We start from the raw sequence: 24128 nt of genomic DNA on the forward strand, positions 1-24128 counted from the left end.
AAGTTGACATACAATACCTGTGTTGTACATCCTTATGCAAGACCTCTAAAGATTTATACTTTTCATGCCCCTTTGATTCCAGGGTCTGCACTACATGGATTTGTTTCTCTTTTCTCTTGCCCTTGTCCTTATCCTTTCCTTTATCTTCCCCCTTTTTCCTTTGAGGGCAATTCCAGGCAGCATGGTTAGGAGATAGGCAGTTGAAACAGAGTCTTTCTTTTTTGGCCTTATGAAAGTCATCTTGACTTAACTTCGGCCTTACATATTGTTTCTTTTCAAAGGGTTGTTTCTTACACTTAAGGAACGGCATTTTCCTTTTAGATTTGCCTACAAATTTTGAGGCTTCAAATTCCTTAGTCTTGGGCTCCATATCAGTGAGACTAGTGAGTGCACTTGGAGGCGTATTATTTTCATTGATTAACGCAAATTTAATTGTCTCTTCAAGCATTTTAGGTGAACTTCTTTTCACTTCTTTCAACTGCAGTTCTCGTTATGCTTGCCAACACGGACGTGGTCGAAGCAGTTGAAGACGGGACTTGATCACGTTTCGATTGGATGTAATCTTTTCGACAGGACGTGGCTGGACTGCTCTGATAACAATATTAAATGATTTAGTAAGTATTATGTTTGTTTATAGGTCTATCTTTTGTCTTTTGCTGATGACTTGCTCCGTTCTGGGAAAACAAGCTCGAGAGAAATCTCTCTCCCCCCTGACCATGCTCAAGACCCTGATGTGACTCCCTCTACCAGCTGTCATTACCTGGTGAGTTCTACTATTTAAGTATTACTCACTTACTTCTGAAGCTCCCCTTAACCTTGTACGGGTACCCAAAGTCCTCGAACGGTCATCCCTCACGCTTGTTTTCCCATAAGTTAAATTTATTAATGTAACAAGACGGATTCAAATTGAGCCCAAGTTTCAGGTATTTTATTTGCCTCCGTTAAAGTTCTCCACCATTTATATGCTTTTGGCCCCAAGGTTAAACCGGCTTCCAGTGCTTGGAGATGTGGTGGAGTATTCTTTTATTTGTGTAAATCCTCTCATTTTTGGAGGAAATTAAAGATAGTGTCTTTGTTTCTATCTTTTTCCTCCCCATGAAACTGAGGGGGTTTCATGTCTTTTAACACTGGATTATCCCTCAGTTTTTGGTAGGGTTCCCTTGGGTCTCGCATAATCACATTTACATCTTTCGATGACGATGGAATATTTGAGGCCTCTGCTTTACCTTTATCCCTTTCTAGTAGTAGGGCTAATTGGGATTTTATTTCGGTAAGTGCTTGAGTTAACAACTCCATTTGAACCCCCTATGCTTGCACATGAGCAGTTAAATCATCAAATTGCTCTTGTGTAGCAAAAAATTCTTCCCAAGGTTCTTCTTGCATTTCAGTTTCATGGGAATCCACCATAGGGTGGTCCCCGGAACTAGAGCCTTCCATTACCCCCTCTCTCTCTTTCCCCTCCATCTATATATTAGAATTGGAATTGGAAAGAAATTGTAAGAAATTTGGAAACAAAGGGTGGGACACTTCCTTGTATTTCGTCCTCCTGATTTCTGTCAAGCAGTGTGACAATAAATAGGCCGTGGAAGATGAGGTGGAGTTTTCGTGCTTTCCTGTCGAGCAGGAAAGCTGGGCTGCCTTGTCACGCTGGATGTGGTCCTGAATGTATTATGTCGCCTCCAACCCGAATAGGAGATAATTGATAGCTGAAGGGGTGGACATGACCGACCACGTGTATTACGGGGTTGCTCGAACTTGGGCGATTGCCCTGACGAATTATGGGGTTGCTTGAACCACCAGACACCAGCCACCTCGCCCGTCTTCAAATCGCGAGTGGCCCTTAGCAACGGTGCCCGTCTCCCATCGCAAATAATTCGCTCGTGGCTCTAATACTAGTATTACGTGACTGGTGATATCACGGAACTATCTTTCTGTAGACGCCCGCTCTGTGTCTTGTCGACTCTTCACATGTGAAGCATGAGAGCTCTCAATCACCACCCAACCACGCTTAGGAAGATGCTGGAGGAATTCCAGTCGTGACTCTCTTGCCAGCCGTCATTACCTAGTGAGTTATACTAATTTATAACTCACTTACTTCCTAAGCTCCCCTAACCCCATACGGACGCCCAAGGCCCCCGGATGGCTATCTTTGGCGCTTGTTTCCCAATAAGTTACATTTATTGATGTAACATGAGGGCTTGGCCTCGCATATTTTGATCCATCTCTTCTCTCGCATATTTTGATCCTCTTTCCTATCCTTGGTAGCGTCATGTCAGTCTCAAACATCTCTGTCAAAGCATGTCACTTGCAATAATTTACATCCATCAGATGCAGTCTTATCTTATCTAGAAAACTGTCCTACAGGACCACCCTGCAGAAAATTGCTCATATCTTTTGAACCATAACTCGGATCACTAAGATTTAGAAAGCAAAAATGTAGCCCCACTTGTGATGTACAACTTTGCTGAAGACATTGGGATCAAATTCTAAAGTTTTCAGCCCCTAAAATTTTCTGCGCAACTTGCAACTGTTCATTATAATGTGCTGTCCCAGCCAGATATTGACCTTCCCGACTTTGGATCTCTTGCATACGAACATGGGTAGCAACCAAACTTTGTAGGACCCTTCCCAAGTTATCAAAGCCCATTTTGGATGCATCGGTCACTATTAATCCTCTCCCAATTAAAACAAATTTACACCTCTTCAGTTTAGCTGTCTCTCTCCACTGTAGTTTCCAACAGCCATATCGCCCTCCTGGGTCAAACATCCACTAGATAATTGACCAATAAGGCATAAATACATGCAAGACATCCCCTGCGGCTTTAAATAACTTGTATATCACACGGAATATGCCAAGATCAAAGATCCACGTCATTAACCTACTCAATCTGTTTAGTCGTCTTTCTTTGTATCCCAAACGACGGTATCCTTTGTAACTTGCATCAATGTCTCTCTTGTATTTTCTATTATTTGTTTATCCTTAACATTATCCACATTCTCTTTCTCAGTTTCATTAATTCCTTCGAATTTTGTAGCATCTACATCTTTAGTCTTAATATCTGCATCATCATACTTTGAAGCATCCACATCCACAAACTCTGCATCATATTCGAGCTCTTTTTTCATCTTGAATCTCTATATCATTTGCAAGCTCGTCCATAGTTTCTTGTGCATCATCAAGTTTTTTTGCATCTTGCATGTCATGTGCTCCATCTGCTAATATTGCATCTGTAACTACCATTAATACATCTGTATTGTTAAGCAAAAGTCGAAATCTCTATATCTTTGGCATTCTACTATAATGCCTTTAGTGATGTTGGTACCTTGCCTCTATTGTTTGACCGTTCATTGAGCTCTGTTTTTGAGGGTCTACATGTTCTTGACTTGGGCTTCTCTTTTCTCTCAATTCATGGTCTTCCTAGTCTCGGGACTTATATTGTCTACATCAAGCTAGTTGTCTTTGTTGCGGATTCTTCTATAGGAGCCACTTCTGTGATAGGTTGGCAGGAGAGAGGGGACTACAGGACCTCATGTGAGTCTCAAATGTCTCTATCAAAACATATGCCACACGCAATATTTTACATCCATTAGATTCAGTCTGATCGTCTCCAGAAAGCTGTCCACAGGAACACCCTCGAATTTGTTGAACCATAACTCAAATCTCCAAGCTTTAAAAAGCAAAAATGTAGCTGTGCTCGTGATCTACAACTTATCTAAAGATACTTGGACCAAAATTTGAAGATTTCAGCCCCTAAAATTTTCTGCGCAACCTGCAAATGTTCATTACAGCATGTAGTCTTAGCTAGACATCGACCTTCGCGACTCTATAACTCTTGCATACGAACTTGGATGTTAACTAAACTTTGTAGGACCCTTCCCAAGGTATAAAAGCCCATTTTGGATGTGCGGATCACCATTAATCCTCTCCCAATCAAAACAATTTTAGACATCTTCAGCTCAACCCTGCTTGTGCATCATAGTTCCTACTTGGTTGAACATCCATTGAATAGTTGACCAACAAGACACACATACATGCAAGACAACCCCTTTGGCTTTAAATAACTTGTATATCACATGGAATATGCCAAGATCAAAGATCCACATCATTAACCTATGGTCGATCACATCAGATAAACAAATATGGATTGAAGTCTGCTTCCATACACCTCCCTCTCTCAAAGGGGGTTGGTTCATTGGATGCTACACATCCTTAATCTAGGCCTATTAGGTTTTGGAGAACTCGCTAGATGGGCAGAGAGGGTGTAGAAGGAGGGTGGCTCGCCTTAGGTACAACCTATTGACTAATTGGCCTTATCGAATTGCAGTCCCTTTTTGTATTGTAATCCACTATCAGCCCCTTTAGTAACCTCAACATGTGTCGTCGTCATTAATGACTTCTTTCCCTACATCACCCATAAAATTTTATCTAATAACATTAGGCAAGTCTTGCAGATTATGGTGTCAACAAGTGAAGCACTTTACATATGAATAAGTATTGTGAATTTTTTGATTTGTTTGGTGGTTGGACAAACTAGTACATTTGTTAGTTGTGTTAAGGCAGTGTACATGTATCAGACCTTGAACTCTTAGGCCAATTCTAGACCTTTTTTTGATTGAATAGTGGTCCTGTATGCCCTCTTCAAAGAACTTTGGACTGTATCTTTACACAGGTTGTTTCCATAGAATCTTTTTGTTTCAATTGTATAGACATAATCTCTAATCCTACAAATAAGAGTTTTCTTTAGTAGTCCACCTGTGAGGCAAAGAATCATGGCTTAGACAAGAGAGCGAGGACGATGTTGGTTGATAATTCAGCCCTCTTCTCTGTTTGGTGAAATACATAAGCAAATAACTCTTTTTGTCGAGAAAACTCAGTACCCAACCCTCTTCGTTGCATAAAATCAACAGTCTCATGGTATATATCTAGGGAATGTACTTGCATAAAATTGGATCCACTTTGCACCTCTGTTTTCAACATATCTTCAATATCTATAACAGTATTTGCATTAAACAACCCATCATACATCCCATCAATGCACTCCTCATCCTGCAATAAACTTGCTCTTCTCAACCCTTTTTCCTTTCTTTATGCATATTGCTTGGCAGCTCTAGACATCTTAGCAACTTTGTGAAAACAAACAGAACTCCCAGTTGAAGGTCAATAAATCTTGAAGAAAAAGCATTGCTACCAGGAGGCAAGAGCTTTTCTCTCCTTGTTTCACCGTTGTCTTGTAGGACAGAGAAACCTAGTGAAAGTTTGGCTCTTTTGCAGGTAGAGGAGAATCCCGCAATGTATCTTTGTTTCGTGGGTGATTGACACAGCTTGTCATAAATTGCTTAGCTATTTTTTCATCTGTGCTTCGGATCTGTATACACGTAGATCCGTCATCTATAACCTTTGCTTCCATTTGTGCTTCATGATAAAGGGCCGACCCAAAATGACATTATAAGAACATGAATCTTGCATTAAGAAACGACAATCACCCTGAACATTCCCTATGGATATGCTTATATTCAGACATGTTGCATATAGCTCTCTTGCAATATTACTGGTGGCTTTTGTCTGTCAATGATGCTCTACATCTATAGGCCACTTTCCACTCTCATACAAACGACAAACTATAACATTTATCTTTGAGCTGTGATATAGCAAGGCAACACACGACATCTCCATCTCTTTAATCTTAAGCACTCTCTTAGTGGTTGCTCGTGCCCAATGACTTTTAGATGCGTACAGGTAATCATTACAGGTGCATGATCCTACGTATAGTGCACCGGTTGTATACTCTTCACAATCTTTCGATATACTGCAACACTCTCAACAAGAATTTCATCGTCACTCTCCTTAGCTCCTCAATTGTGATACCTTGCATGATAGGCTTTTCTATAGTTTGAATCACATGTTTCTTTCTCTTTATGATGTCTATAATTTCTTTATGAAGCTCTCTCTTTAGAATGTCCAAAATTTCTCCTAAGGTGAATTCAATCTTGCTATTCAAGATTTCTTCGGTCTAACATCTTGTTTCTTCTACTTATTTCGTGCATCCTCTTTATTCTATTCAGGCCGTGGTGTAGAAGGTGGTGCTGTAGCCTCACCCCTTGTAGTCTTCTTGGAAGTATCATCCCTTTTTCACTTTTCCTTAACAGTCACTTATGTACCTACGGTGTTTGTTGAATAGGTATAAACTGAGTATTTATCAATTGGAGATCCCCACCGAATCTTTGTTGTGATGCTCTTCGTTGCACTAGATAAAATTGCTTTCTACACTTAGTCCTTATTTGTAGTCTGTAAAGCAAAAGTCCGTAACTTTAACTTACACTCTGTTTTCTTTTCAATCTGAATACCATAAGCTGAAGCATTTTCTATGGCTATAGAATATGTCCGTGTAGTCATGTTCTCAAAAAGCTTCTTCATTCCATCCTCACCAAAATTTATAGCAATATACTTATCAGTCTTGGTTCCACAGATCTTTCTATCCAGCCAAAAAATATATATAACATTCTTAAATGATTCACAATCTTTGTGCTCGTGCTTAGGGCTATCATAACATATGCATCTATGTAGGAAATTATTCCTACGTGGAGCTTGTGAATGACTAGTTTTCCTAGAATCTTCCTACTTAGCCAATTTAATTTGCAAATCCTCCATAGTTGTCACTAGCTTACTAATGACATCCTCTTTCCTTGATACTTTAAACCTTTTATTACTTTATTAGTTTCATAAAAAATATTCACCAACTGATGATAGGATATCTTTGGTTTAGAGAACTAATCAACACACTTTCGAAAGTTTAAAATACAAGTTTCGCCACATATTCTATAACATGAAAGTATACGTTGGCTCTTAAAATCATCTACGTTTCTAACCACAATTAATTGTGAGAAGATTTTGACTCACTTAGAGGAAGTGCATCTCACTCTATCAGGTGCAAAATTTGTCTTTGGTGTTGAGAAGGTGGGAACTGTAGAGCATTTGTGTGACCCCTATGGTCGAAAGCCTTCATTAGTTAAAATTGATGGGATTAGTAGGATGTAGGAGGTGTGCTCCAATCTATCAGAGTCGGGAGGTTTTTGGGTGCATGCATGTTCTATTTGATATGGATCCCTCATTTTGTGCATGTGATTGAAAGCCTTTATGAATTATTAAGGAAGGGGCAAAAGTTTCATTGGGAAAGGTAGCATACAAAGGCTATTCAAAGGCTAAAAAGTTGGATTATTTGAATTGAAGGTCTATCATCCTCACTATGTAAAGCAAAAGTCCATAACTTTGACTTACACTTTGGTTTTTTTTCAATCTGAATACCATAAGCTGAAGCATCTCCTGTGGCTATGGAATATGTGTGTGTAGTCATGTCCTCGAAAAGCTTTCTTCATTTCACCCTTACCAAAATTTATAGCACTATACTTATTAGTCTTGGTTGCACATATCTTTCTATGTAGCCAGAAAATATATTTTATTTAATATAACATTGTTAAATGATTCACAATCTTTGTGCTCGTGCTTAGGGCTATCACACCATATGCATCTATACACGAAATTATTCCTACGTGGAGCTTGTGAATGACTAGTTTTCTTAGAATCCTTCTACTTAGCCAATTTAATTTGCAAATCCTCCATAGTTTTTCACTAGCTTATTAATGACATATTCTTTTCTTGACACTTTAAAGCTTTTATTATATTAGTTTCATAAAAAATATAGGATATCTTTGGTTTAGAGAACAAATCGAAACACTTTTGAAAGTCTAAAATACAAGTTTTGCCACATATTCTATAACATGAAAGTATACATTGGTTCTTAAAATCATTTACGTTGCTAACCACATAACTAATTATGAGAAGATTTTGACTCGGTTAGAGAAAGTGCATCTCACTCTATCAGGTGCAAAATTTGTCTTTGGTGTTGAGGAGGTGCGAACTGTAGAGCATTTGTGTGACCCCTATGGTCGAAAGCCTTCACCAATTAAAATTGATGGGATTAGTAGGATGTAGGAGGTGTGCTCCAATCTATCAGAGTAAGGAGGTTTTTGGGTGCATGCATGTTCTACTTGATATAGATCCCTCATTTCGAGCATGTGATTAAAAGCCTTTATAAATTATATGATCTATTTACCCTTGACATTATCTGCATTCTCTTTCTCAGTATCCCAACCTACTGTAAATTGCCATGATGGTGTGGCTTGCAGATTCAATAGTCGTATGGGATCGGTTGAATGCTAGAGCTTGCTATTTTCTTTTTTTGAGTTGTGCAAATGTTGTGCTTATGCATGTTAGATATATTTGCATTGCCATAGAGGATTGTAAGATATTGGTGTCTCTCTTTTCCTTCTAGACATTTGGGATCGATTATCTCTCGATTTGAAGCAACAACTTTTGGTCGCAAATTACCCTACAATGCAGGATCACATCCACAGGATGGAGGAGATTTGGGATGAGCTTGCATCCCTTAGTATGGATATTTGTTTGAAGGACCTAGCTGTGACATCTGTCTCATATCTTCCATCGTCGACATAGGATGTGTTCTACACTAGTCTTCTCACTTCTTGTAGCCAAGAGCTTCTCATTTGAGAGAAGCTCATCCCATTGTTGCGTGTTGGGGTTGATTGTTGCAGCCTTGTACCTTTAGCTGTTGTAGTCACATTGTTCCTTCTCTCTTGCATTCTCTCTTTGTCTCCTCTTTGTGATCACTTTTCCCTTTGTGTTGCACACTCTCACAAGTTCATCCCATCTAGCTTGTCAAATGTGGCTAGAGAGGGTAGGATTGACACTTGCTCAGGAGATTCCATCAATGCCAATCAGGGATTGGAAGCCCGCAAAGAATATAGCGAGAAAAAATGATAGGATGGTGGTCGGTCTTAATTGTCTCCAACCACACAATCTTCCAAAGCATACACGTCGGCCATAGATGTCCTTCAATAAGTACTTGCAAGAAAGCAAAGAAGATGCTTCCACTGGAGTGAAAGCAACCAATAAAAGGTGTCCTCAGAGTAATGATAAAGATTAGATGAATCAAAAGACAATAATCAAGGCACAATCCAAAGATCTTGTATCACATGTAGCTTAGTAAAGCAATCGCACTAGATCCACATAATATGCCTAAACCCTAGGCATGAAGACACACTTGGGATGCAAGCCCATAACATACTCTGAGACTATGACTCAAATACACTTTGACATACATCAATATCTTTGCTCCAAAATCAATGAGATATGCCTCATAAATCCATGCATGTAACGAAATTCCTGTAGCAAATGATGGGTATCATTACCCGAAAGTGCTACTATCCATCAGAAAGTATCAATACCTCTTTTAACCCATTATGGGCCTTAAAAATCTATTTCAGCCCTTTTAGACAGATTTATTATAGCAGTATTAAAACATACATATATGCGGCCCAAAACCCACTCCAAAGCATGTACTTTGGTTTTGGCAACCATCTATCAACCATAGAGCATCAATAGCATTCAATGGGAGTCTTTGAAGACCGTAACTCAATCTAGAAAACCCTATAGACAGCGGATACCTTGCTATATACCCAGTTTAGATAGCAAGAAATTGCGTATACACAAGCTCTCACTTTGATCCTCTATGAAATCTTTAGGAGTATTACCATATATATAACAAAATCCGTGTTACTAAATATTGGGTATCATTACCCGAAAGCTCTATCATCCACATCATTAACCTATGGTTGATCACATTAGACATACGAATATGGATTGAATTCTGCTTCCGTACATCCCCCTCTCCCAAAGGGGGTTGGTTCATTGGATGCTACACATCCTTAATCTAGGCCTATTAGGTTTTAGGAAACTCGCTAGTTGGGCAGAGAGGGTGTAGGAGGGTGGGTCGCCTTAGCTACAGCCTATTGACTGATTGGCCTCATCGAATTGCAGTTCCTTTTTGTGTTGTAATCCACTATCAACCCCTTTAGTAACCTCAACATGTGTCGTCGTCATTAATGATATCTTTCCCTACATCACCCATCAAATTTTATCTAATAACATTAGGCAAGTCTTGCAAATTCTGGCGTTAGCAGGTGAAGCAGTTTACATATTAATAAGTATTGTGATTATTTTGATTTGTTTGGTGTCTTGATAAACTAGTACATTTGTTAATTATGTTAAGACAGTGTACATGTATCAAACCTTGAACTCTCAGTGTGGCCAATTCTAGACCTGTTTTTGATTGAACAATGGTTCTACTTGCCCTCTTCAAAGAACTTTGGACTGTATCTTTACACAGGTTGTTTCCATAGAATCCTTTTGCTTCTTTGTTTGGTGAAATACATAAGCAAATAACTCTTTTTGTCGAGAAAACTCAATATCCAACCCTCTTCGTTGCATAAAATGAACAGTCTCATGGTACATATCTAGGGAATGTACTTGCTTAAAATTGGAACCACTTTGCAGCTATGTTTTCAATATATCGTCAATATCTGTAATAGTATTTGCATAAGACAACTTATCATACATCCCATCAATGCACTCCTCATCGTGCAATAAACTTGCTCTTCTCAATTCTTTTTCCTTTCTTCATGCATAGTGCTTGGCAGCTCTAGACTTCTTTGCAACCTTGTGAAAACAAACAAAACTCTCAGTTGAAAGGTTAATAAATCTTGAAGATAAAGCATCGCTGCCAGGAGGCGAGAGCTTTTCTCTCCTTGTTTCACCGTCGTCTTGTAGGACAGAGGAAACTAGTGAAAGTTTGGCTGTTTTGTGGGTAGAGGAGAATTCCGCAATGTATCTTTGTTTCGTGGGTGATTGACACAGATTGTCATAAATTGCTTAGCTCTTTTTCCGTTTGTGCTTTGGACATACATGTAGATCCGTCATCTATAACCTTTGCTTCCATCTGTGGTTCATGATAAAGAGCTGATCCAAAATGACATTATAAGAACATGACTCTTGCATTAAGAAACAATCACCTTGAAAATTCCCTATGGACTCGCTCATATTCAGACATGTTGCATATAGCTCTCTTGCAACATTATTGGTGGCTCTCATCTGTCAACCATGCTCTACATCTACAGGCCACTTTTCGCTCTCATACAAATGACAAACTATAATATTTATCTTTGAGCTATGATATAGCAAGGCAACACACGGCATCTCCATCTCTTCAATCTTAAGCACTCTCTCAGTGGTTGCTTGTGCCCAATAACTTTGACGAAAATGCATGCAGGTAATCATTACAGGTGCATGATCCTTTGCAATGTGCATTGGTTGTATACTCTTCACAGCAACACTCTCAACAAGAATCTCATCATCACTCTTCTGAGCTCCTCAATTTTATACCTTGCATGATAGGCTCTTCTATAGTTTGAATCACTTGTTTCTTTCTCTTTATGATGTCTATAATTTCTTTATGAAACTCTCTCTTTAGAATGTCCAAAATCTCTCTTAAGGTGAATTCAATCTTGCTATTCAAGATTTCTTCGGTCTAACATCTTGTTTCTTCTACTTATTTTGTGCATCCTCTTTATTCTATTCAGGCCGTGGTGTAGAAGGTGGTGCTGTAGGCCGTGGTGTAGAACTCTCAGCTGAAAGGTTAATAAATCTTGAAGAAAAATCATCGCTACCAGGAGGCGAGAGCTTTTCTCTCCTTGTTTCACCGTCATCTTGTAGGACAGCGAAACCTAGTGAAAGTTTGGTTGTTTTGTGGGTAGAGGAGAATTCCGCAATGTATCTTTGTTTCGTGGGTGATTGACACAGATTGTCATAAATTGCTTAGCTCTTTTTTCGTTTGTGCTTTGGACATACATGTAGATCCGTCATCTATAACCTTTGCTTCCATCTGTGCTTCATGATAAAGGGCTGACCCAAAATGACATAATACGAACATGAATCCTGCATTAAGAAACGACAATCACCCTGAACATTCCTTATCGATATGCTCATATTCAAACATGCTGCATATAGCTCTCTTGCAATATTACTTGTGGCTTTCATGTGTCAATGATGCTCTACATCTACAGGCCACTTTCCACTGTCATACAAACGACAAACTATAACATTTATCTTTGAGCTGTGATATAGCAAGGCAACACACGGCATCTCCATCTCTTCAATCTTAAGCACTCTCTCAGTGGTTGCTCGTGCCCAATGACTCTTAGAAAAATGTGTATAGGTAATTATTACAGGTGCATGATCCTATGCATAGTGCATTGGTTGTATACTCTTCACAATCTTTCGATATACTGCAACACTCTCAACAAGAATTTCATCATCACTCTCCTTAGCTCCTCAATTGTGATACCTTGCATGATAGGCTTTTGTATAGTTTGAATCACATGTTTCTTTCTCTTTATGATGTTTATAATTTCTTTATGAAGCTCTCTCTTTAGAATGTCCAAAATCTCTCCTAAGGTGAATTCAACCTTGCTATTCAAGATTTCTTCGGTCTAACATCTTGTTTCTTCTACTTATTTTGTGCATCCTCTTTATTCTATTTAGGCCGTGGTGTAGAAGGTGGTGCTGTAGGCTCACCCCTTGTAGTCTTCTTGGAAGTATCATCCCTTTTTCACTTTTCCTTAACAGTCACTTATGTACCTATGGTGTTTGTTGAATAGGTATAAAGTGAGTATTTATCAATTGCAGATCCCCACCGAATCTTTGTTGTGATGCTCTTCGTTGCACTAGATAAAATTGCTTTCAACACTTAGTCCTTATTTGTAGTTTGTAAAGGAAAAGTCCATAACTTTAACTTACACTCTGGTTTCTTTTCAATTTGAATACCATAAGCTGAAGCATTTTCTATGGCTATAGAACATGTTCGTATAGTCATGTTCTCAAAAAGCTTCTTCATTCCATGCTCACCAAAATTTATAGCAATATACTTATCAGTCTTGGTTCTATAGATCTTTCTATCCTGCCAGAAAATATATATAACATTCTTAGATGATTCACAATCTTTGTGCTCGTGCTTAGGGCTATCATACCATATGCATCTATGCATGAAATTATTCCTACGTGGAGCTTGTGAATGACTAGTTTTTCCAGAATCTTCCTACTTAGCCAATTTAATTTGCAAATCCTCCATAGTTGTCACCAACCAGCTTACTAATGACATCCTCTTTCCTTGACACTTTAAACCTTTTATTACTTTATTAGTTTCATAAAAAATATTCACCAACTGATGATAGGATATCTTCGATTTAGAGAACAAATCAACACACTTTCGAAAGTTTAAAATACAAGTTTCGCCACATATTCTATCATATGAAAGTATATGTTGGCTCTTAAAATCATCTACGTTTCTAACCACAACTAATTGTGAGAAGATTTTGACTCACTTAGAGGAAGTGCATCTCACTCTATCAGGTGCAAAATTTGTCTTTGGTGTTGAGGTGGGAACTATAGAGCATTTGTGTGACCCCTATGGTCAAAAGCCTTCATTAGTTAAAATTGATGGCATTAGTAGGATGTAGGAGGTGTGCTCCAATCTATCAGAGTCGGGAGGTTTTTGGGTGCATGCATGTTCTATTTGATATGGATCCCTCATTTCGTGCATGTGATTGAAAGTCTTTATGAGTTATTAAGGAAGGGGCATGCATGGAGTGTCAGTTGTACTCTTCAATGAGGCATAAGGATGAATTGCATATGATGTATCCACTTTCTATGTACTACAAGTTGGTCGTTGATTTGATTACTATGCGAATTGGACTTCGGTAGATGAGGTATTTAGTGCTTGCAAGGGAAGATCTTACCAATTAGGTTGATGGAAGAGCACCAAGAACAAAGACTACTAGCATCAGATGCAGATTTTTGCTTTAGGAGATCTTTTGCAAATATGGTTGTGTGGTAAGATCATTGTTGATCATTGAGAGTTGGATGCAGATGAGGCTAGGGATTTCTTCTCTAAGCATGGCATTAAATTGGCTTTAACTTCTACATATAACTTAGAAGGAAATGGGAAGAGCAAGAGAGGTCATCCACCTATAATGAAGGCTTAAGCCAAAGGTTGTGGTGAAAGGATTGGGGGATTGGCCAAGGATGTTGACTATGCTCTTTGGGTGAATCACACTACTCACAATGTTTTTTACAGGTTTCATGCCTTTGGAGTTGATGTATGGGCAAAAGCCAATTATGTCGATAGAAGTTTGTGCACACACTTGGAATGTTTTACCTTGGCAGGATATGTCTAGAGAGGAGCCCTTAGCTTTTCGCATTCGGCAACTTGAGCGAACAACGGAAGATGTATATAGTGCAATGCAAAAGCTTAAGAAAGCTAGGTTGCGAAATAAAGAGAAGTTTGATAGCAAGCATAGGCTACGACCTAAAGCAGTTGAAGAGGGAGATTGGGTATTTATGTATGATAGCAGCTTGGACAATCAGGATAGCATGGTTTGCAAGATGGTGAGAAGGTGGTTTGGACCTTACAAGCTAAGGCATTCGTTTGAAAATGCTACTTATGAGCTAACTGAGCTTGATGGGATAGTCTTGATGAGAGATAGTATGGTCAAGCTATCATCTTGACAAAGTTTAGTTCAAGTCATCCCCTTGGATGCAAACTTTGTAATGTGTGCTACTATAATATATTATCTTATTCTTCACATGTTTGTGTTAAATCCCTACTATCTACACATCCCTTTCTAGTTACATCTTGAACTCCTTAAGGTTCATCATGAATAAGCCTTTCCATAAAGCTATTTGTAAGCAGTGAATGCCCAATTTATGTGCTATCTCTTACATCCAAAAACAGACTCTGAGTAGAGAAACTATTTGTAGTCTTGTGGATTCTCACACGAGTTATTACGAAAGATAAATGTTGTGACTTTCCCATCTTACTAGGTTCTTGCTCCTCCATGGATTTGTGGCTCGACCCAATTGCACTTTGATAGTAGTGCTCCCTTTTTGAATTGTACTTCACCATCGATCTCATCACAAATGCATGCCTATACTTCTCCCTTGCCATGATACGCTCTTCATCTTTCAGCAAGTCCCATAATGAGCTTGCCTCCTCGTATTGAGCCTTCTCATAAAATTTTCTAGCTTGGTTTAATTTTCTTCCTAAATGAACAAAGTGCTTTTATGGCTGGACATTGCCAAGCATGCACTATAGTAGTAGAATGATGGGTTCCAACGGGGTGTCCAATCTTTTTGCACAAATCAACATGCAAGCCATGCTCGACTATCAAGTGTTGAATAATCCGTACTGTCCTAGTGATATTCACATGTCATTTTGGACAAAGGATGTCAACACAACATTGAGGTGTGAGGGACCCATGAACAATGTAACCTCCTTGTATGGTGGATGCCCCTATAAAGAAGCATATATAGACTTAATATGAAATGTAAACAGAAGTCATGTACACATTCCTTCTAGATAGTTTTCTACCAAAGGGAACCCATTGTAAACAAATTAAAATACATAACAATTTTCACATTCCTAGTATAATATTCAAGAAAACACTCTTATCGAAGCATGGCTTGAGTAGGATGCATCCATTGATACCTAGGGTCCAACATGCTCAACACGGCCTCTATGACCATGTCCAGAAGGAGATGCAACCTAGAAAATTGAAATGACCACGATGTTTTAGATTCTTTGTTTTAAAAAGAAAAAATCTCAATCAAGAGTCACAAGGAATGAGTAAGATTGCTTCAATGTTTGTGTAGTTCTAGAGGTGTCCAATGTAGGACGCGGCTATGATGCCCTACTACATATGCATGGAGCCATACTACCAATGGATGTAGTAGTATGTACAACATTTAAAAACAATCAATATCAACATCTATGTACCAAGTACCAACCAACAATATACACAATGTACGCATGGGTTCTCTCAAAAAATAAATAGGGATGCTCCCTTATTAAGTGTGAAGATATGTTGAATGTTGAAATGATTTGAATTTTTGGTTGATTTTTGTTGTTTTTGAGGACTGAATGCTTGCTTTTTTATGGATTTTGAATGATGTTTAGTTGTTTTGGAAGTGGTTTGAGAGTGTTTTGGATTAGGTTGGTTATGTTTTGGAGGCTCATGATGTTTTATAGTAGAGATACGAAGTTCTGTTTGGTTCTAATGGCTTCTATTTTGCTTATGTTTTATTATGTTTTTCTTCTGTATGCCAAAGAGTTTGTGCACTAGAAAAACCCTACTTCGAAGGAGAACAAATAAGAAAGAGCAAATGACGATTTATGATTGGAGCAACCCTTTGTACTATTGCAAGCATTTTGATGTGATGATATCATTGTATTGCATGAAGTGTTTAATTTTCCCTTCCATAGTTGGATAGAAAGGGGCTCAACAAAGTATAACTTGCATTGGAGCTCAACATTGGAACCATCCACAAGAAATTGACTCTTATTCAGTTCCAACTAAATGTACAAATGCCTTATGTATCCCTCGAGTAGATCTATTTAAGAATACTTTCAACTTATTTGTTGCATTTGACACAAAAATCATGCCCAATTTCCATATTTGAATTTTCCTACAATCCACACAAGCTAGTATTTGAAAACTTGGTAGGGTTTTATATATCAAGAAGAGGAAGGAAAGGTTGATTAGTTGGTTATTTGAAGTGTATGTTTGAGAGGGCCCTTATCTAGATGGGCTTTTAGATATGAGGGTCCAAACTCCTCATTCATCTCATAACAAAGTTATGATTATTAGTGTAGAATTCAATGTGAGTTGAAACATTTAAGGACTCGTGTAATTCCATACTTGAACGCTCCAAATATCTTTCAAATGTCATGATCCTCTTCTCGTGGTTTAATTTATTCTAATCTCAAGGTTTGAGGAGGCTGAACCACATAGAATTCCTGAAGACCCAAAGCAAAGAGATGGAAATTATGGATGGACAATAATGACATTAATAGTTTTCCATTTCTTGCACTTACTATTGCCAAACCCGATTGCTCATTTGTGAAGGAGAAGTGCCTATTCTTCATTACAACGAGGATTATTCTAGCGATGCATTTTACTATGGCTACTCCTAATTAACCAAATATAATAGCCCTTTACCTATAGGAAATGCATAATTTCCAAGCAATGCCCAATCACTTGAAAATCAATAAACTTTTAGTGCAAACTTTCTTAGGATGAACCATAAAATTAGAGGCACGATAAAAATAGCCGATAGAATTCGAATATGCCTCATCAAGAAATTGATTCTTATCAACACATTGATTCTTATCAACACGATAGTGATTCTTAGTGAGAAATTGAGTGAGCACCATGTCTTTTATAGACTCAAGGAGAGACATACCTTTTAAACTCCTACTATAGAGATGATTACTAGGGATGGAGAAGGCCGCCATGGAGTACACCAAGCGGAGGAGGGGAATATAGAGCCAATGCTTGAGCCATCGTTGGAGGTGTAGAATTATTGACAATGATGGTGGGTGTGTTGTTTAACATGACGGATGGGGGAGGTACAACATTGACTCAACTGTGTTGGGTGACGATGATGCAAGTGGACAATGTTGGTTTTCGGGTGGATGGTGTTGGGTGTTGACTGTGTTAGTTATCAACTGGACGGTTGTCGGTTGTCAGTTGGACATGGTTGGGTGTTGACAGTGTCACAAGTGCCCGGTGAAGAGGTGGAGATGAGGGCTCCCTAGTGCAATAGGGGGTCAGAAGGAGTGGAGGAGTGAAAGGATTTGCGAATGGTGTAACAGAATGTTAGCGAAGGAGGCGTGACAAGAGGAGGTCACAAAGAGTAGAGGAGTGAAAGGATTTGCGAATGGTGTAGCAAAATGTTAGCGAAGGAGGCGTGAATGGTAGGGCACTTGAGGTGGAGGTGCGAAAGAGCTATGGCAAGGTGGAGGACGTATCGATGGTGTCAAGGACGCTTGAGTGTAGCAAGGGGTCAGAAGGAGCAAAGGAGCAAACGGTTTTGCAGAGGAGGGTGTCAAGGGTACTAGAGCACAACAAGGGGCGGAAAGAGTAGAGGAACGAATGGTGCAATAGAGGAGCAAGACCTATGCACCCAAGGAGAAGAATAATGTTGGAAGGAATAGAGCTATGGTAGGGAGTGGTATAGAGCTATGGCAGGGGGCAAGATTAGGAGGGGCCGTGATGATGAGTGTGGAAGTGCAATAGGGAAAGGTGAATAGTAGATTGCATGGCAATCCACGTCTCATGGATGAGAGTAACAATGAGAGAATTTCTCGATGGAGTAAACCCAACCAACCAGGTTGGCGATTGATTTAGAAGGAATGAAAAGTAATCATGGACACTTCAGGTCTAAAACAATGCTTGATACTTCCTCAACAATGCGAGTGGCCCCATTGCAATAATGGTACACCCAATGCTATTTCCGATGGTCAAGTTGAAAATATTGTACGCTATTTAATTAGCTAGGCTAGGCTTACATTTGAACCAATCAATGGTCACAATGGGTGCCCATGATTGCACATGTTTTTACACTTTCAATCCCAACTCCTCAAGGTCTTGAAGACCCTATGGGAGATAGTGTTGATGGAGGGAGGGACGGAGGGAGAGAGGGGGGACACGGGGGGTGGGGGAGGCTTAGTATTTTCTACCTACTTAGCATGGTAGAGAATGGTAAAGACTCTATGGAATAACCTTGATGAAGCTTTACAATTAGCTAGGAGCGGTCTTATATAGTAAAAGTCATAATATAGTCAATTTGGAGGTATACAAATTTGTCATGGTTAAGCAACAACAGCTATTCAAGCAAGTTGCAATATCGATCTACATGCCTCAAATTGAAGATCTAGACAAACTTAAGGCCCAATTGGAGGCTGATATCTAACACCTTGGAAAAGCATGAAAAAGCTTCAAGAGATCAACCTAATGACTAAAGGGCCAATCGAAGAATCCTTGATCTAACCCTGAGGAAGAAAGGAGATGAGGATTGTGAGTTAAAAGCAGTAGGTTTGACGCACCCCAATCAATCTCTCCAATCATCTTGGAGTTGTCCATAGTCATGACACCCACTATGGATATGCTAGAGCTACAAGAATTTGACAACAAGGGAGTGAGAAGAGTGGTCAATTGGAAAAGAGAAAGATCCAAAGAAAAATGAGGCTTACATAGCCATGATTCAAACTTTAAGGGCTCTATCATATAAACCAATAAAGCAACCTATTCCCCGTGAGCTCTTGGCACTCTTGGCACATGAAGAGGAAGAGAATCTAGGAGGAAACTATGTTCAAAGTTTACTTGGAATTTGACCTAGCTCCCAATCACACATGCACAACCACAAAAGCACTGCATAAGTAAGGTAGACACATCCCATAGGAAGAGCATGTGTGACTTAACAGGTACAATGGAGCTCCTCAAGGCTCATCAACATCGGTGCTCTGTGACTATCACGATCCCTCTAGTATCAACCATCACAACTCTTTTCCTCTTCAAGCAACCTAGCTTGCTTCAAGTTTTTCGATTGCACTATATTGTGCCCATCCACACCTCGTCTACCACAACACCATTCTTCCCTACCAAGTCCCTCATTAGGCATCCCACAACCTCTCGCCAGTTGTAGCACCATACCTTAGTGTCAGTGCTATGGGATTGGCACTCATTTGAGAGGGGGGATAATGGTAACTATAAGGAGAAAAGAAAAAAATGGGGTCTTCTCTACCTATGCTAAGCGTTCCAAACGTTAGTCTCCTAGACCGTTTTTCTCAAATTGGAAAAAATAGAAAGAAAGAAAAGGGAAAAATAAAACAAACAAAAAGAAACGGCGTGCTTTTCCCTCTAGTCCGCTTTTCTCCCGTTGTCCAAAAGCGAGCTTCCTCCTGCGTCAATTGCAAAAGCAACGCTAGCCCTGTCTTTCATGGTATAGCGATCCTGGTCGTTCTGGACGCGACACAAAAGCATTACGTAAACCGATAATAATAAATAATTTCGCTTTCTGCTTTTTCCCCCGAATCGGCGAGGCTAACTCTATAAAGGCCCCGGCTGGGTCGTCGTAGAAACCCAACCGGCTCACGAGAGCATTGTATAACGAACTGCAGAAGAGCAAGAAGCAGAATAAGAAGATCACGCAGCAGCTGGCAGTACCCGATCATTGACTACCTTCGTCAGATCAGAGCGTCATGGCAGCGATTCGACCGACTCTCGGCCTGCAGGTGGGAGTGGCAGCAGTGCTTCTGGTAGCGGTACTGGCTGCTTCGGCCGCAGCTGCGCGCGACGTCCCGCCGACGAATCCAATTCGGAGGAGGTGCTTCGTGGACTCGATCCTGGCGTTCGGGGACTCCACCACCGACACCGGGAACGCGGTGCGCACGGGCAACCCGCTCGCCCTTTTGGCGGCCAACCCGCCCTACGGGATTGACTTCAGCGCCGCGCCCGGCCGCGGGAGGCCCTCGGGGCGCTTCTGCGACGGGCGGCTGATGCTGGACTTCCTGAGCGAAGCCCTTGGCCTGCCCTTCGTGCCCCCGCACCTCCTTCTCCAGCAGGAGGCAGCAGCACTGCAGAAGAAGCAGCCAGCTGGCGCAGTCGCCCCGGCGGCTCACTCTCCGTCCGCGCAGCATCATCACGTCGCTGCTGCCGCACCGTCCCCAGCCCACGCCCATCATGCGTTGTCCTCTGCTGCTGCAGCGGCCGCGCCGTCCCCGTCGATCCCCCAGCATCACCACACCCTGTCCGGCTCGTCGGCACACGCCCCGTCGCCAGCAGCTGCTGCTAATCGTCAGGCGCACCACGCAGGTGCCTCGGCCCCGGCGCACCACCACCAGTATACCATTTCACCCGCCCCGGGTCGCCATCCAGCTGGCCGCCCGAAGAGCGTGAGCGACAACTTCGCTGTCGCCGGCGCCACTGCTTTGGACGCCTCCCTGCTGAAGCAACTCGCCAATGCCACCTCCCTATCTCCTTTCTCACTTACCAACGAGCTCCAATGGTTCCACTCCGCTCTCCACAAGGAGGGCCGCCTCGCACTCGAGAACACGCTCGTGTACTTCGGGGAGATCGGTGGCAACGACTACAACTACGCCTTCACCGCTATCGAGCAGCAACCGCCTGCGCAGGCCGCGCAGCAGACCACGGCTGTCTTTGGCAGGCTGGTGCCCAAGGTCATCAACGAGATCCGAACGGCTCTCAGGAAGATCCTCGACTCCGGAGTGACGCATGTGGTCGTACAAGGGGATTTCCCCATGGGCTGCATGCCCGTCTATCTCAAGGAAGCCCGCCAGGCTGCTGCAGCAGCCGCCAAGGCAGCTCCTCCTCCAGCTGCAGCAGCCCCCTCTCGACATGCAGCTGCTGCTCATGGTGCTGCTGCTGGTGGTCTCTTCGATGCGTATGGCTGCGTGGCTGCTGTCAATGCCGTCAGTGACGAGCACAACCGCAGGCTGGGACAGGTGGTCCAGGAGCTCCAGGTGGCGTACCCGCACGCGCGCCTCGTGTTCTTCGACACCACGGCCGCCTACCTGCACATCCTGCACCACGCCCCGGCCTACGGTTTCACCAACGTCACCGACCCCTGCGTCGACCTGGGCAACCTCCTCACCTCGCCCCCTCCTCCTCCCGCGGCTGGTAGCAATTCTCTACCCCCCCTTCCCAAGCTGGTGGCCTGCCCCAACCCCCACAACTACCTGAGCTGGGACGGCATCCACATGACTGACGCCATGTACAAGGCCATGGTCCGCCTCTTCCTCGGCCTCGACCACCGTGCCCCTGTCTTCTCTTTCCCTCCCCGCAACTTCCTCACCGCCCCGTCGCCCTGCGCCGCCTCCAAGCCCTTGTAATCCATCAATCAATGCCTTGCATATGAACTACGATGTTGTAGCAGTTTTGGTTTTTACGTTACCTGGATTAGAGTACCCTTATCTTCACATCCCCAAGCCCTTGTACTGCCCAACCAAGTAGATTAAGCATCTTTTTGGTAGTTTTTGCTGTTCAGGCTGTTGGCCCTGAGATACTACTGTAGACGGTCTATAGTTGAGGTTCAGGCTTTGTGGACACCACCATCGGGAATCCAAGCCCTTATTATGAAAAAAGTTGCAATTTTGTAATCATTTGGATGTAATGTAAAATGATACTTGTGCAAGGATGCAATTTTGTAATATCCATAGCTATATGTACGAGCATATTTTTATGGCAACTTGGAATATTCTCTCTCTCTCTCTCTCTCTCTCTCTCTCTGTGACTACTAAAGAGCTCGCTTAGGTGACTCATGGAGCCAGGCATTAACTAGATGGCTTTATATTATTACATGTCTTTAGAAAGGCTAGTTGAATCTTCTAAAGTTATGTTACTAGTCCTATGCACGCTTACTGTACTTTCAAAGCTAGCAACCAAGTTGATCTCGATTCATTGAGAAGAGCACCTTTTGGTTTTCATGTGCCAATCTCTCAAAGAGGATGTGCTGATGCTGGGCATCGATATTGCACATGGACTTTGACTTTAATTATTGGTTGACCATGATTATTGTATCTTGATCTTTATCTACCTATGCTATCCAAGAGTGTGCTATTGCTATGGTACATGCTCGCCCTCCCCCGCTCATACGTGCATGCATGCAGGGAAGGGTAGATCAGAGGCAGGCCAAGGAGGGCCCAACAGTCTGGGCGCTAGGCAATGCTGTAATTTTGCTAGTCATTTCTTGTATGCGCTATGTTACCGTGTTTTCTTTAGGCTAATAAACAAATTGGACCGAATTTCTAACCAGCCACGACTCAGGAGTATAGGTGCCCCCATGACCTCGAACCATGAATCTAAAGGTCTCGGGAGATCTTATGGCCTTTGTTCATATGAGCAGGTGGAGGATCATACATGCATGGGGATTGAGCTAGGAGCTTCCTCACATGGTTCACTACATGTAAACCCTCTATATCATGTGCATTTAAGGCTTGTTTAAAAATATATTTCTTGTGAAAATTTCCTAAAAAAAACATATCCCTTTTCTATTCAATCCATGTTGACTTTCTTTGTGCTAGTCCCCTTTGACTTTATGCTCTCCTTCTTTCCTTCAGATTCAACCATTTTAGATTTTTGAGGTGGTGCATTCATTGTTTGTGTTGCATGCTCATGTTTAGTATCCTTGATTGCCAGTTGCTTGATAGAGGAATTCAAGTAGCTTTGTTTTATTTGGATTTATCAAACTTAGCTCTAAGTGCATTGATAGTCAAGGAACGTTAAAGAGTGTTGTCCCTTGGCTTTCTTTTTCTCCTCTACTTGCACCGAGTTATTTGGATTTATCAGCCTTAGCTCTAGGTGCGTTCGAGTGTCAAGAAACATGAAATGGTGTTGTCTCTTGGCTTTCTTTTTCTTCTCCACTTGCAACAAGCTATTTCTAGATTTTTTGTTTGGAGACGAGTGAGCAAAACAACCACTAGCCTTGCATTAGGGAAGGGGAAAATTGCATGCTAACCACAATTTGGAAGCCTCTTAGGGTTTGGAGTTGCATGAATTCAGAAGGTTCATTGCAACGCTCTAGAAAATATAGATTTGCCTCTCACTATTGAGGAGAATATAAAATTGCTTCTTATGTCATGGAACTGCACGTTAGTGGGTATAGACTTGCCTCTCACTCATGAGGAGAATATAGACTTGCTTCTCAGGTTGTGAAGTTGCACTAATCAAAAGGTTCATTGCAACACTCCTAAAGAATATAGACTCACCTCTCACTCTTGAGGAGACCCTAAGGAATATCAACAACCAATGCATATGGAACCTTGTCAAGCATTGAAGCAACATTCATAGATCCATATCGAGCATTGATGGAGGACTTTGCTAGGAGTAACTATTTTCTGAGCACCGTGGAAGCACGTAAACCAATTTATCCTTATAGCCAACCATTGAATAGAACATTTATTGTGGCTCTACCTTGGATTCAAGAAGCAGAAGTCACTATTGCAACATGAATTTCCATGAAGAGATATCTAATGATCTATGAGCAGGCTACTTGTGAAGCTCATTAGGAAGTCTTATTATACTCTCTAGGTTGGCCCAATATTACTCCCATATTAAAGTTAGAAGTATCAATGTACATGTGGAAGGTTATTGCCCAATCTTGTGCTCATAAGATTGGTATTGTGGTGAGAGACCTTTTCAAAGTCTCATATGCATATGATGGCCTTCCTTTGTCCATGTATATATAACAAGAAGTTTGTATAGAGGGCTCTAGCTCAACACATAATTGAGCACATATCACTTTTAGTACCCTATGTGGCTAAGAAAACACTAAGTACTCTTGTACATGGTGGGCGATTGGG

At 41.2% G+C, this 24128-nt stretch overlaps 2 protein-coding genes across 2 annotated transcripts in view; both read left to right on the plus strand.

Annotated features, from left to right (window-relative positions):
- LOC148023137 (putative nucleolar protein 5-3) overlaps nt 1-16414 on the plus strand; it is a 33594-nt gene extending 17180 nt beyond the window's left edge. The window contains exon 3 of the mRNA XM_087695181.1: nt 16076-16414. Coding sequence (XP_087551307.1) covers nt 16076-16133 — 58 coding nt within the window. The 3' untranslated portion in view covers nt 16134-16414. The remainder of the gene's footprint in view (nt 1-16075) is intronic.
- Nucleotides 16415-19910: 3496 nt separating this feature from the next.
- LOC148023138 (acetylajmalan esterase 2-like) lies at nt 19911-21956 on the plus strand. Its single transcript, XM_087695179.1, has one exon. The coding sequence runs from the start codon at nt 20010-20012 to the stop codon at nt 21657-21659; it is 1650 nt and encodes a 549-aa protein (XP_087551305.1). The 5' UTR covers nt 19911-20009; the 3' UTR covers nt 21660-21956.
- The last annotated feature ends 2172 nt before the right edge of the window (nt 21957-24128 follow it).

Source organism: Lygodium microphyllum, chromosome 16, assembly GCF_053477565.2.
Source record: "Lygodium microphyllum isolate KBCC chromosome 16, Lygodium_microphyllum_v1.1.10, whole genome shotgun sequence".
In the NCBI taxonomy this organism is placed as follows: domain Eukaryota; kingdom Viridiplantae; phylum Streptophyta; class Polypodiopsida; order Schizaeales; family Lygodiaceae; genus Lygodium; species Lygodium microphyllum.

Coding starts and splice junctions, on each gene's coding strand:
- LOC148023138 (XM_087695179.1), top strand. CDS start 20,010: ATGGCAGCGATTCGACCGACTCTCGGCCTGCAGGTGGGAGTGGCAGCA.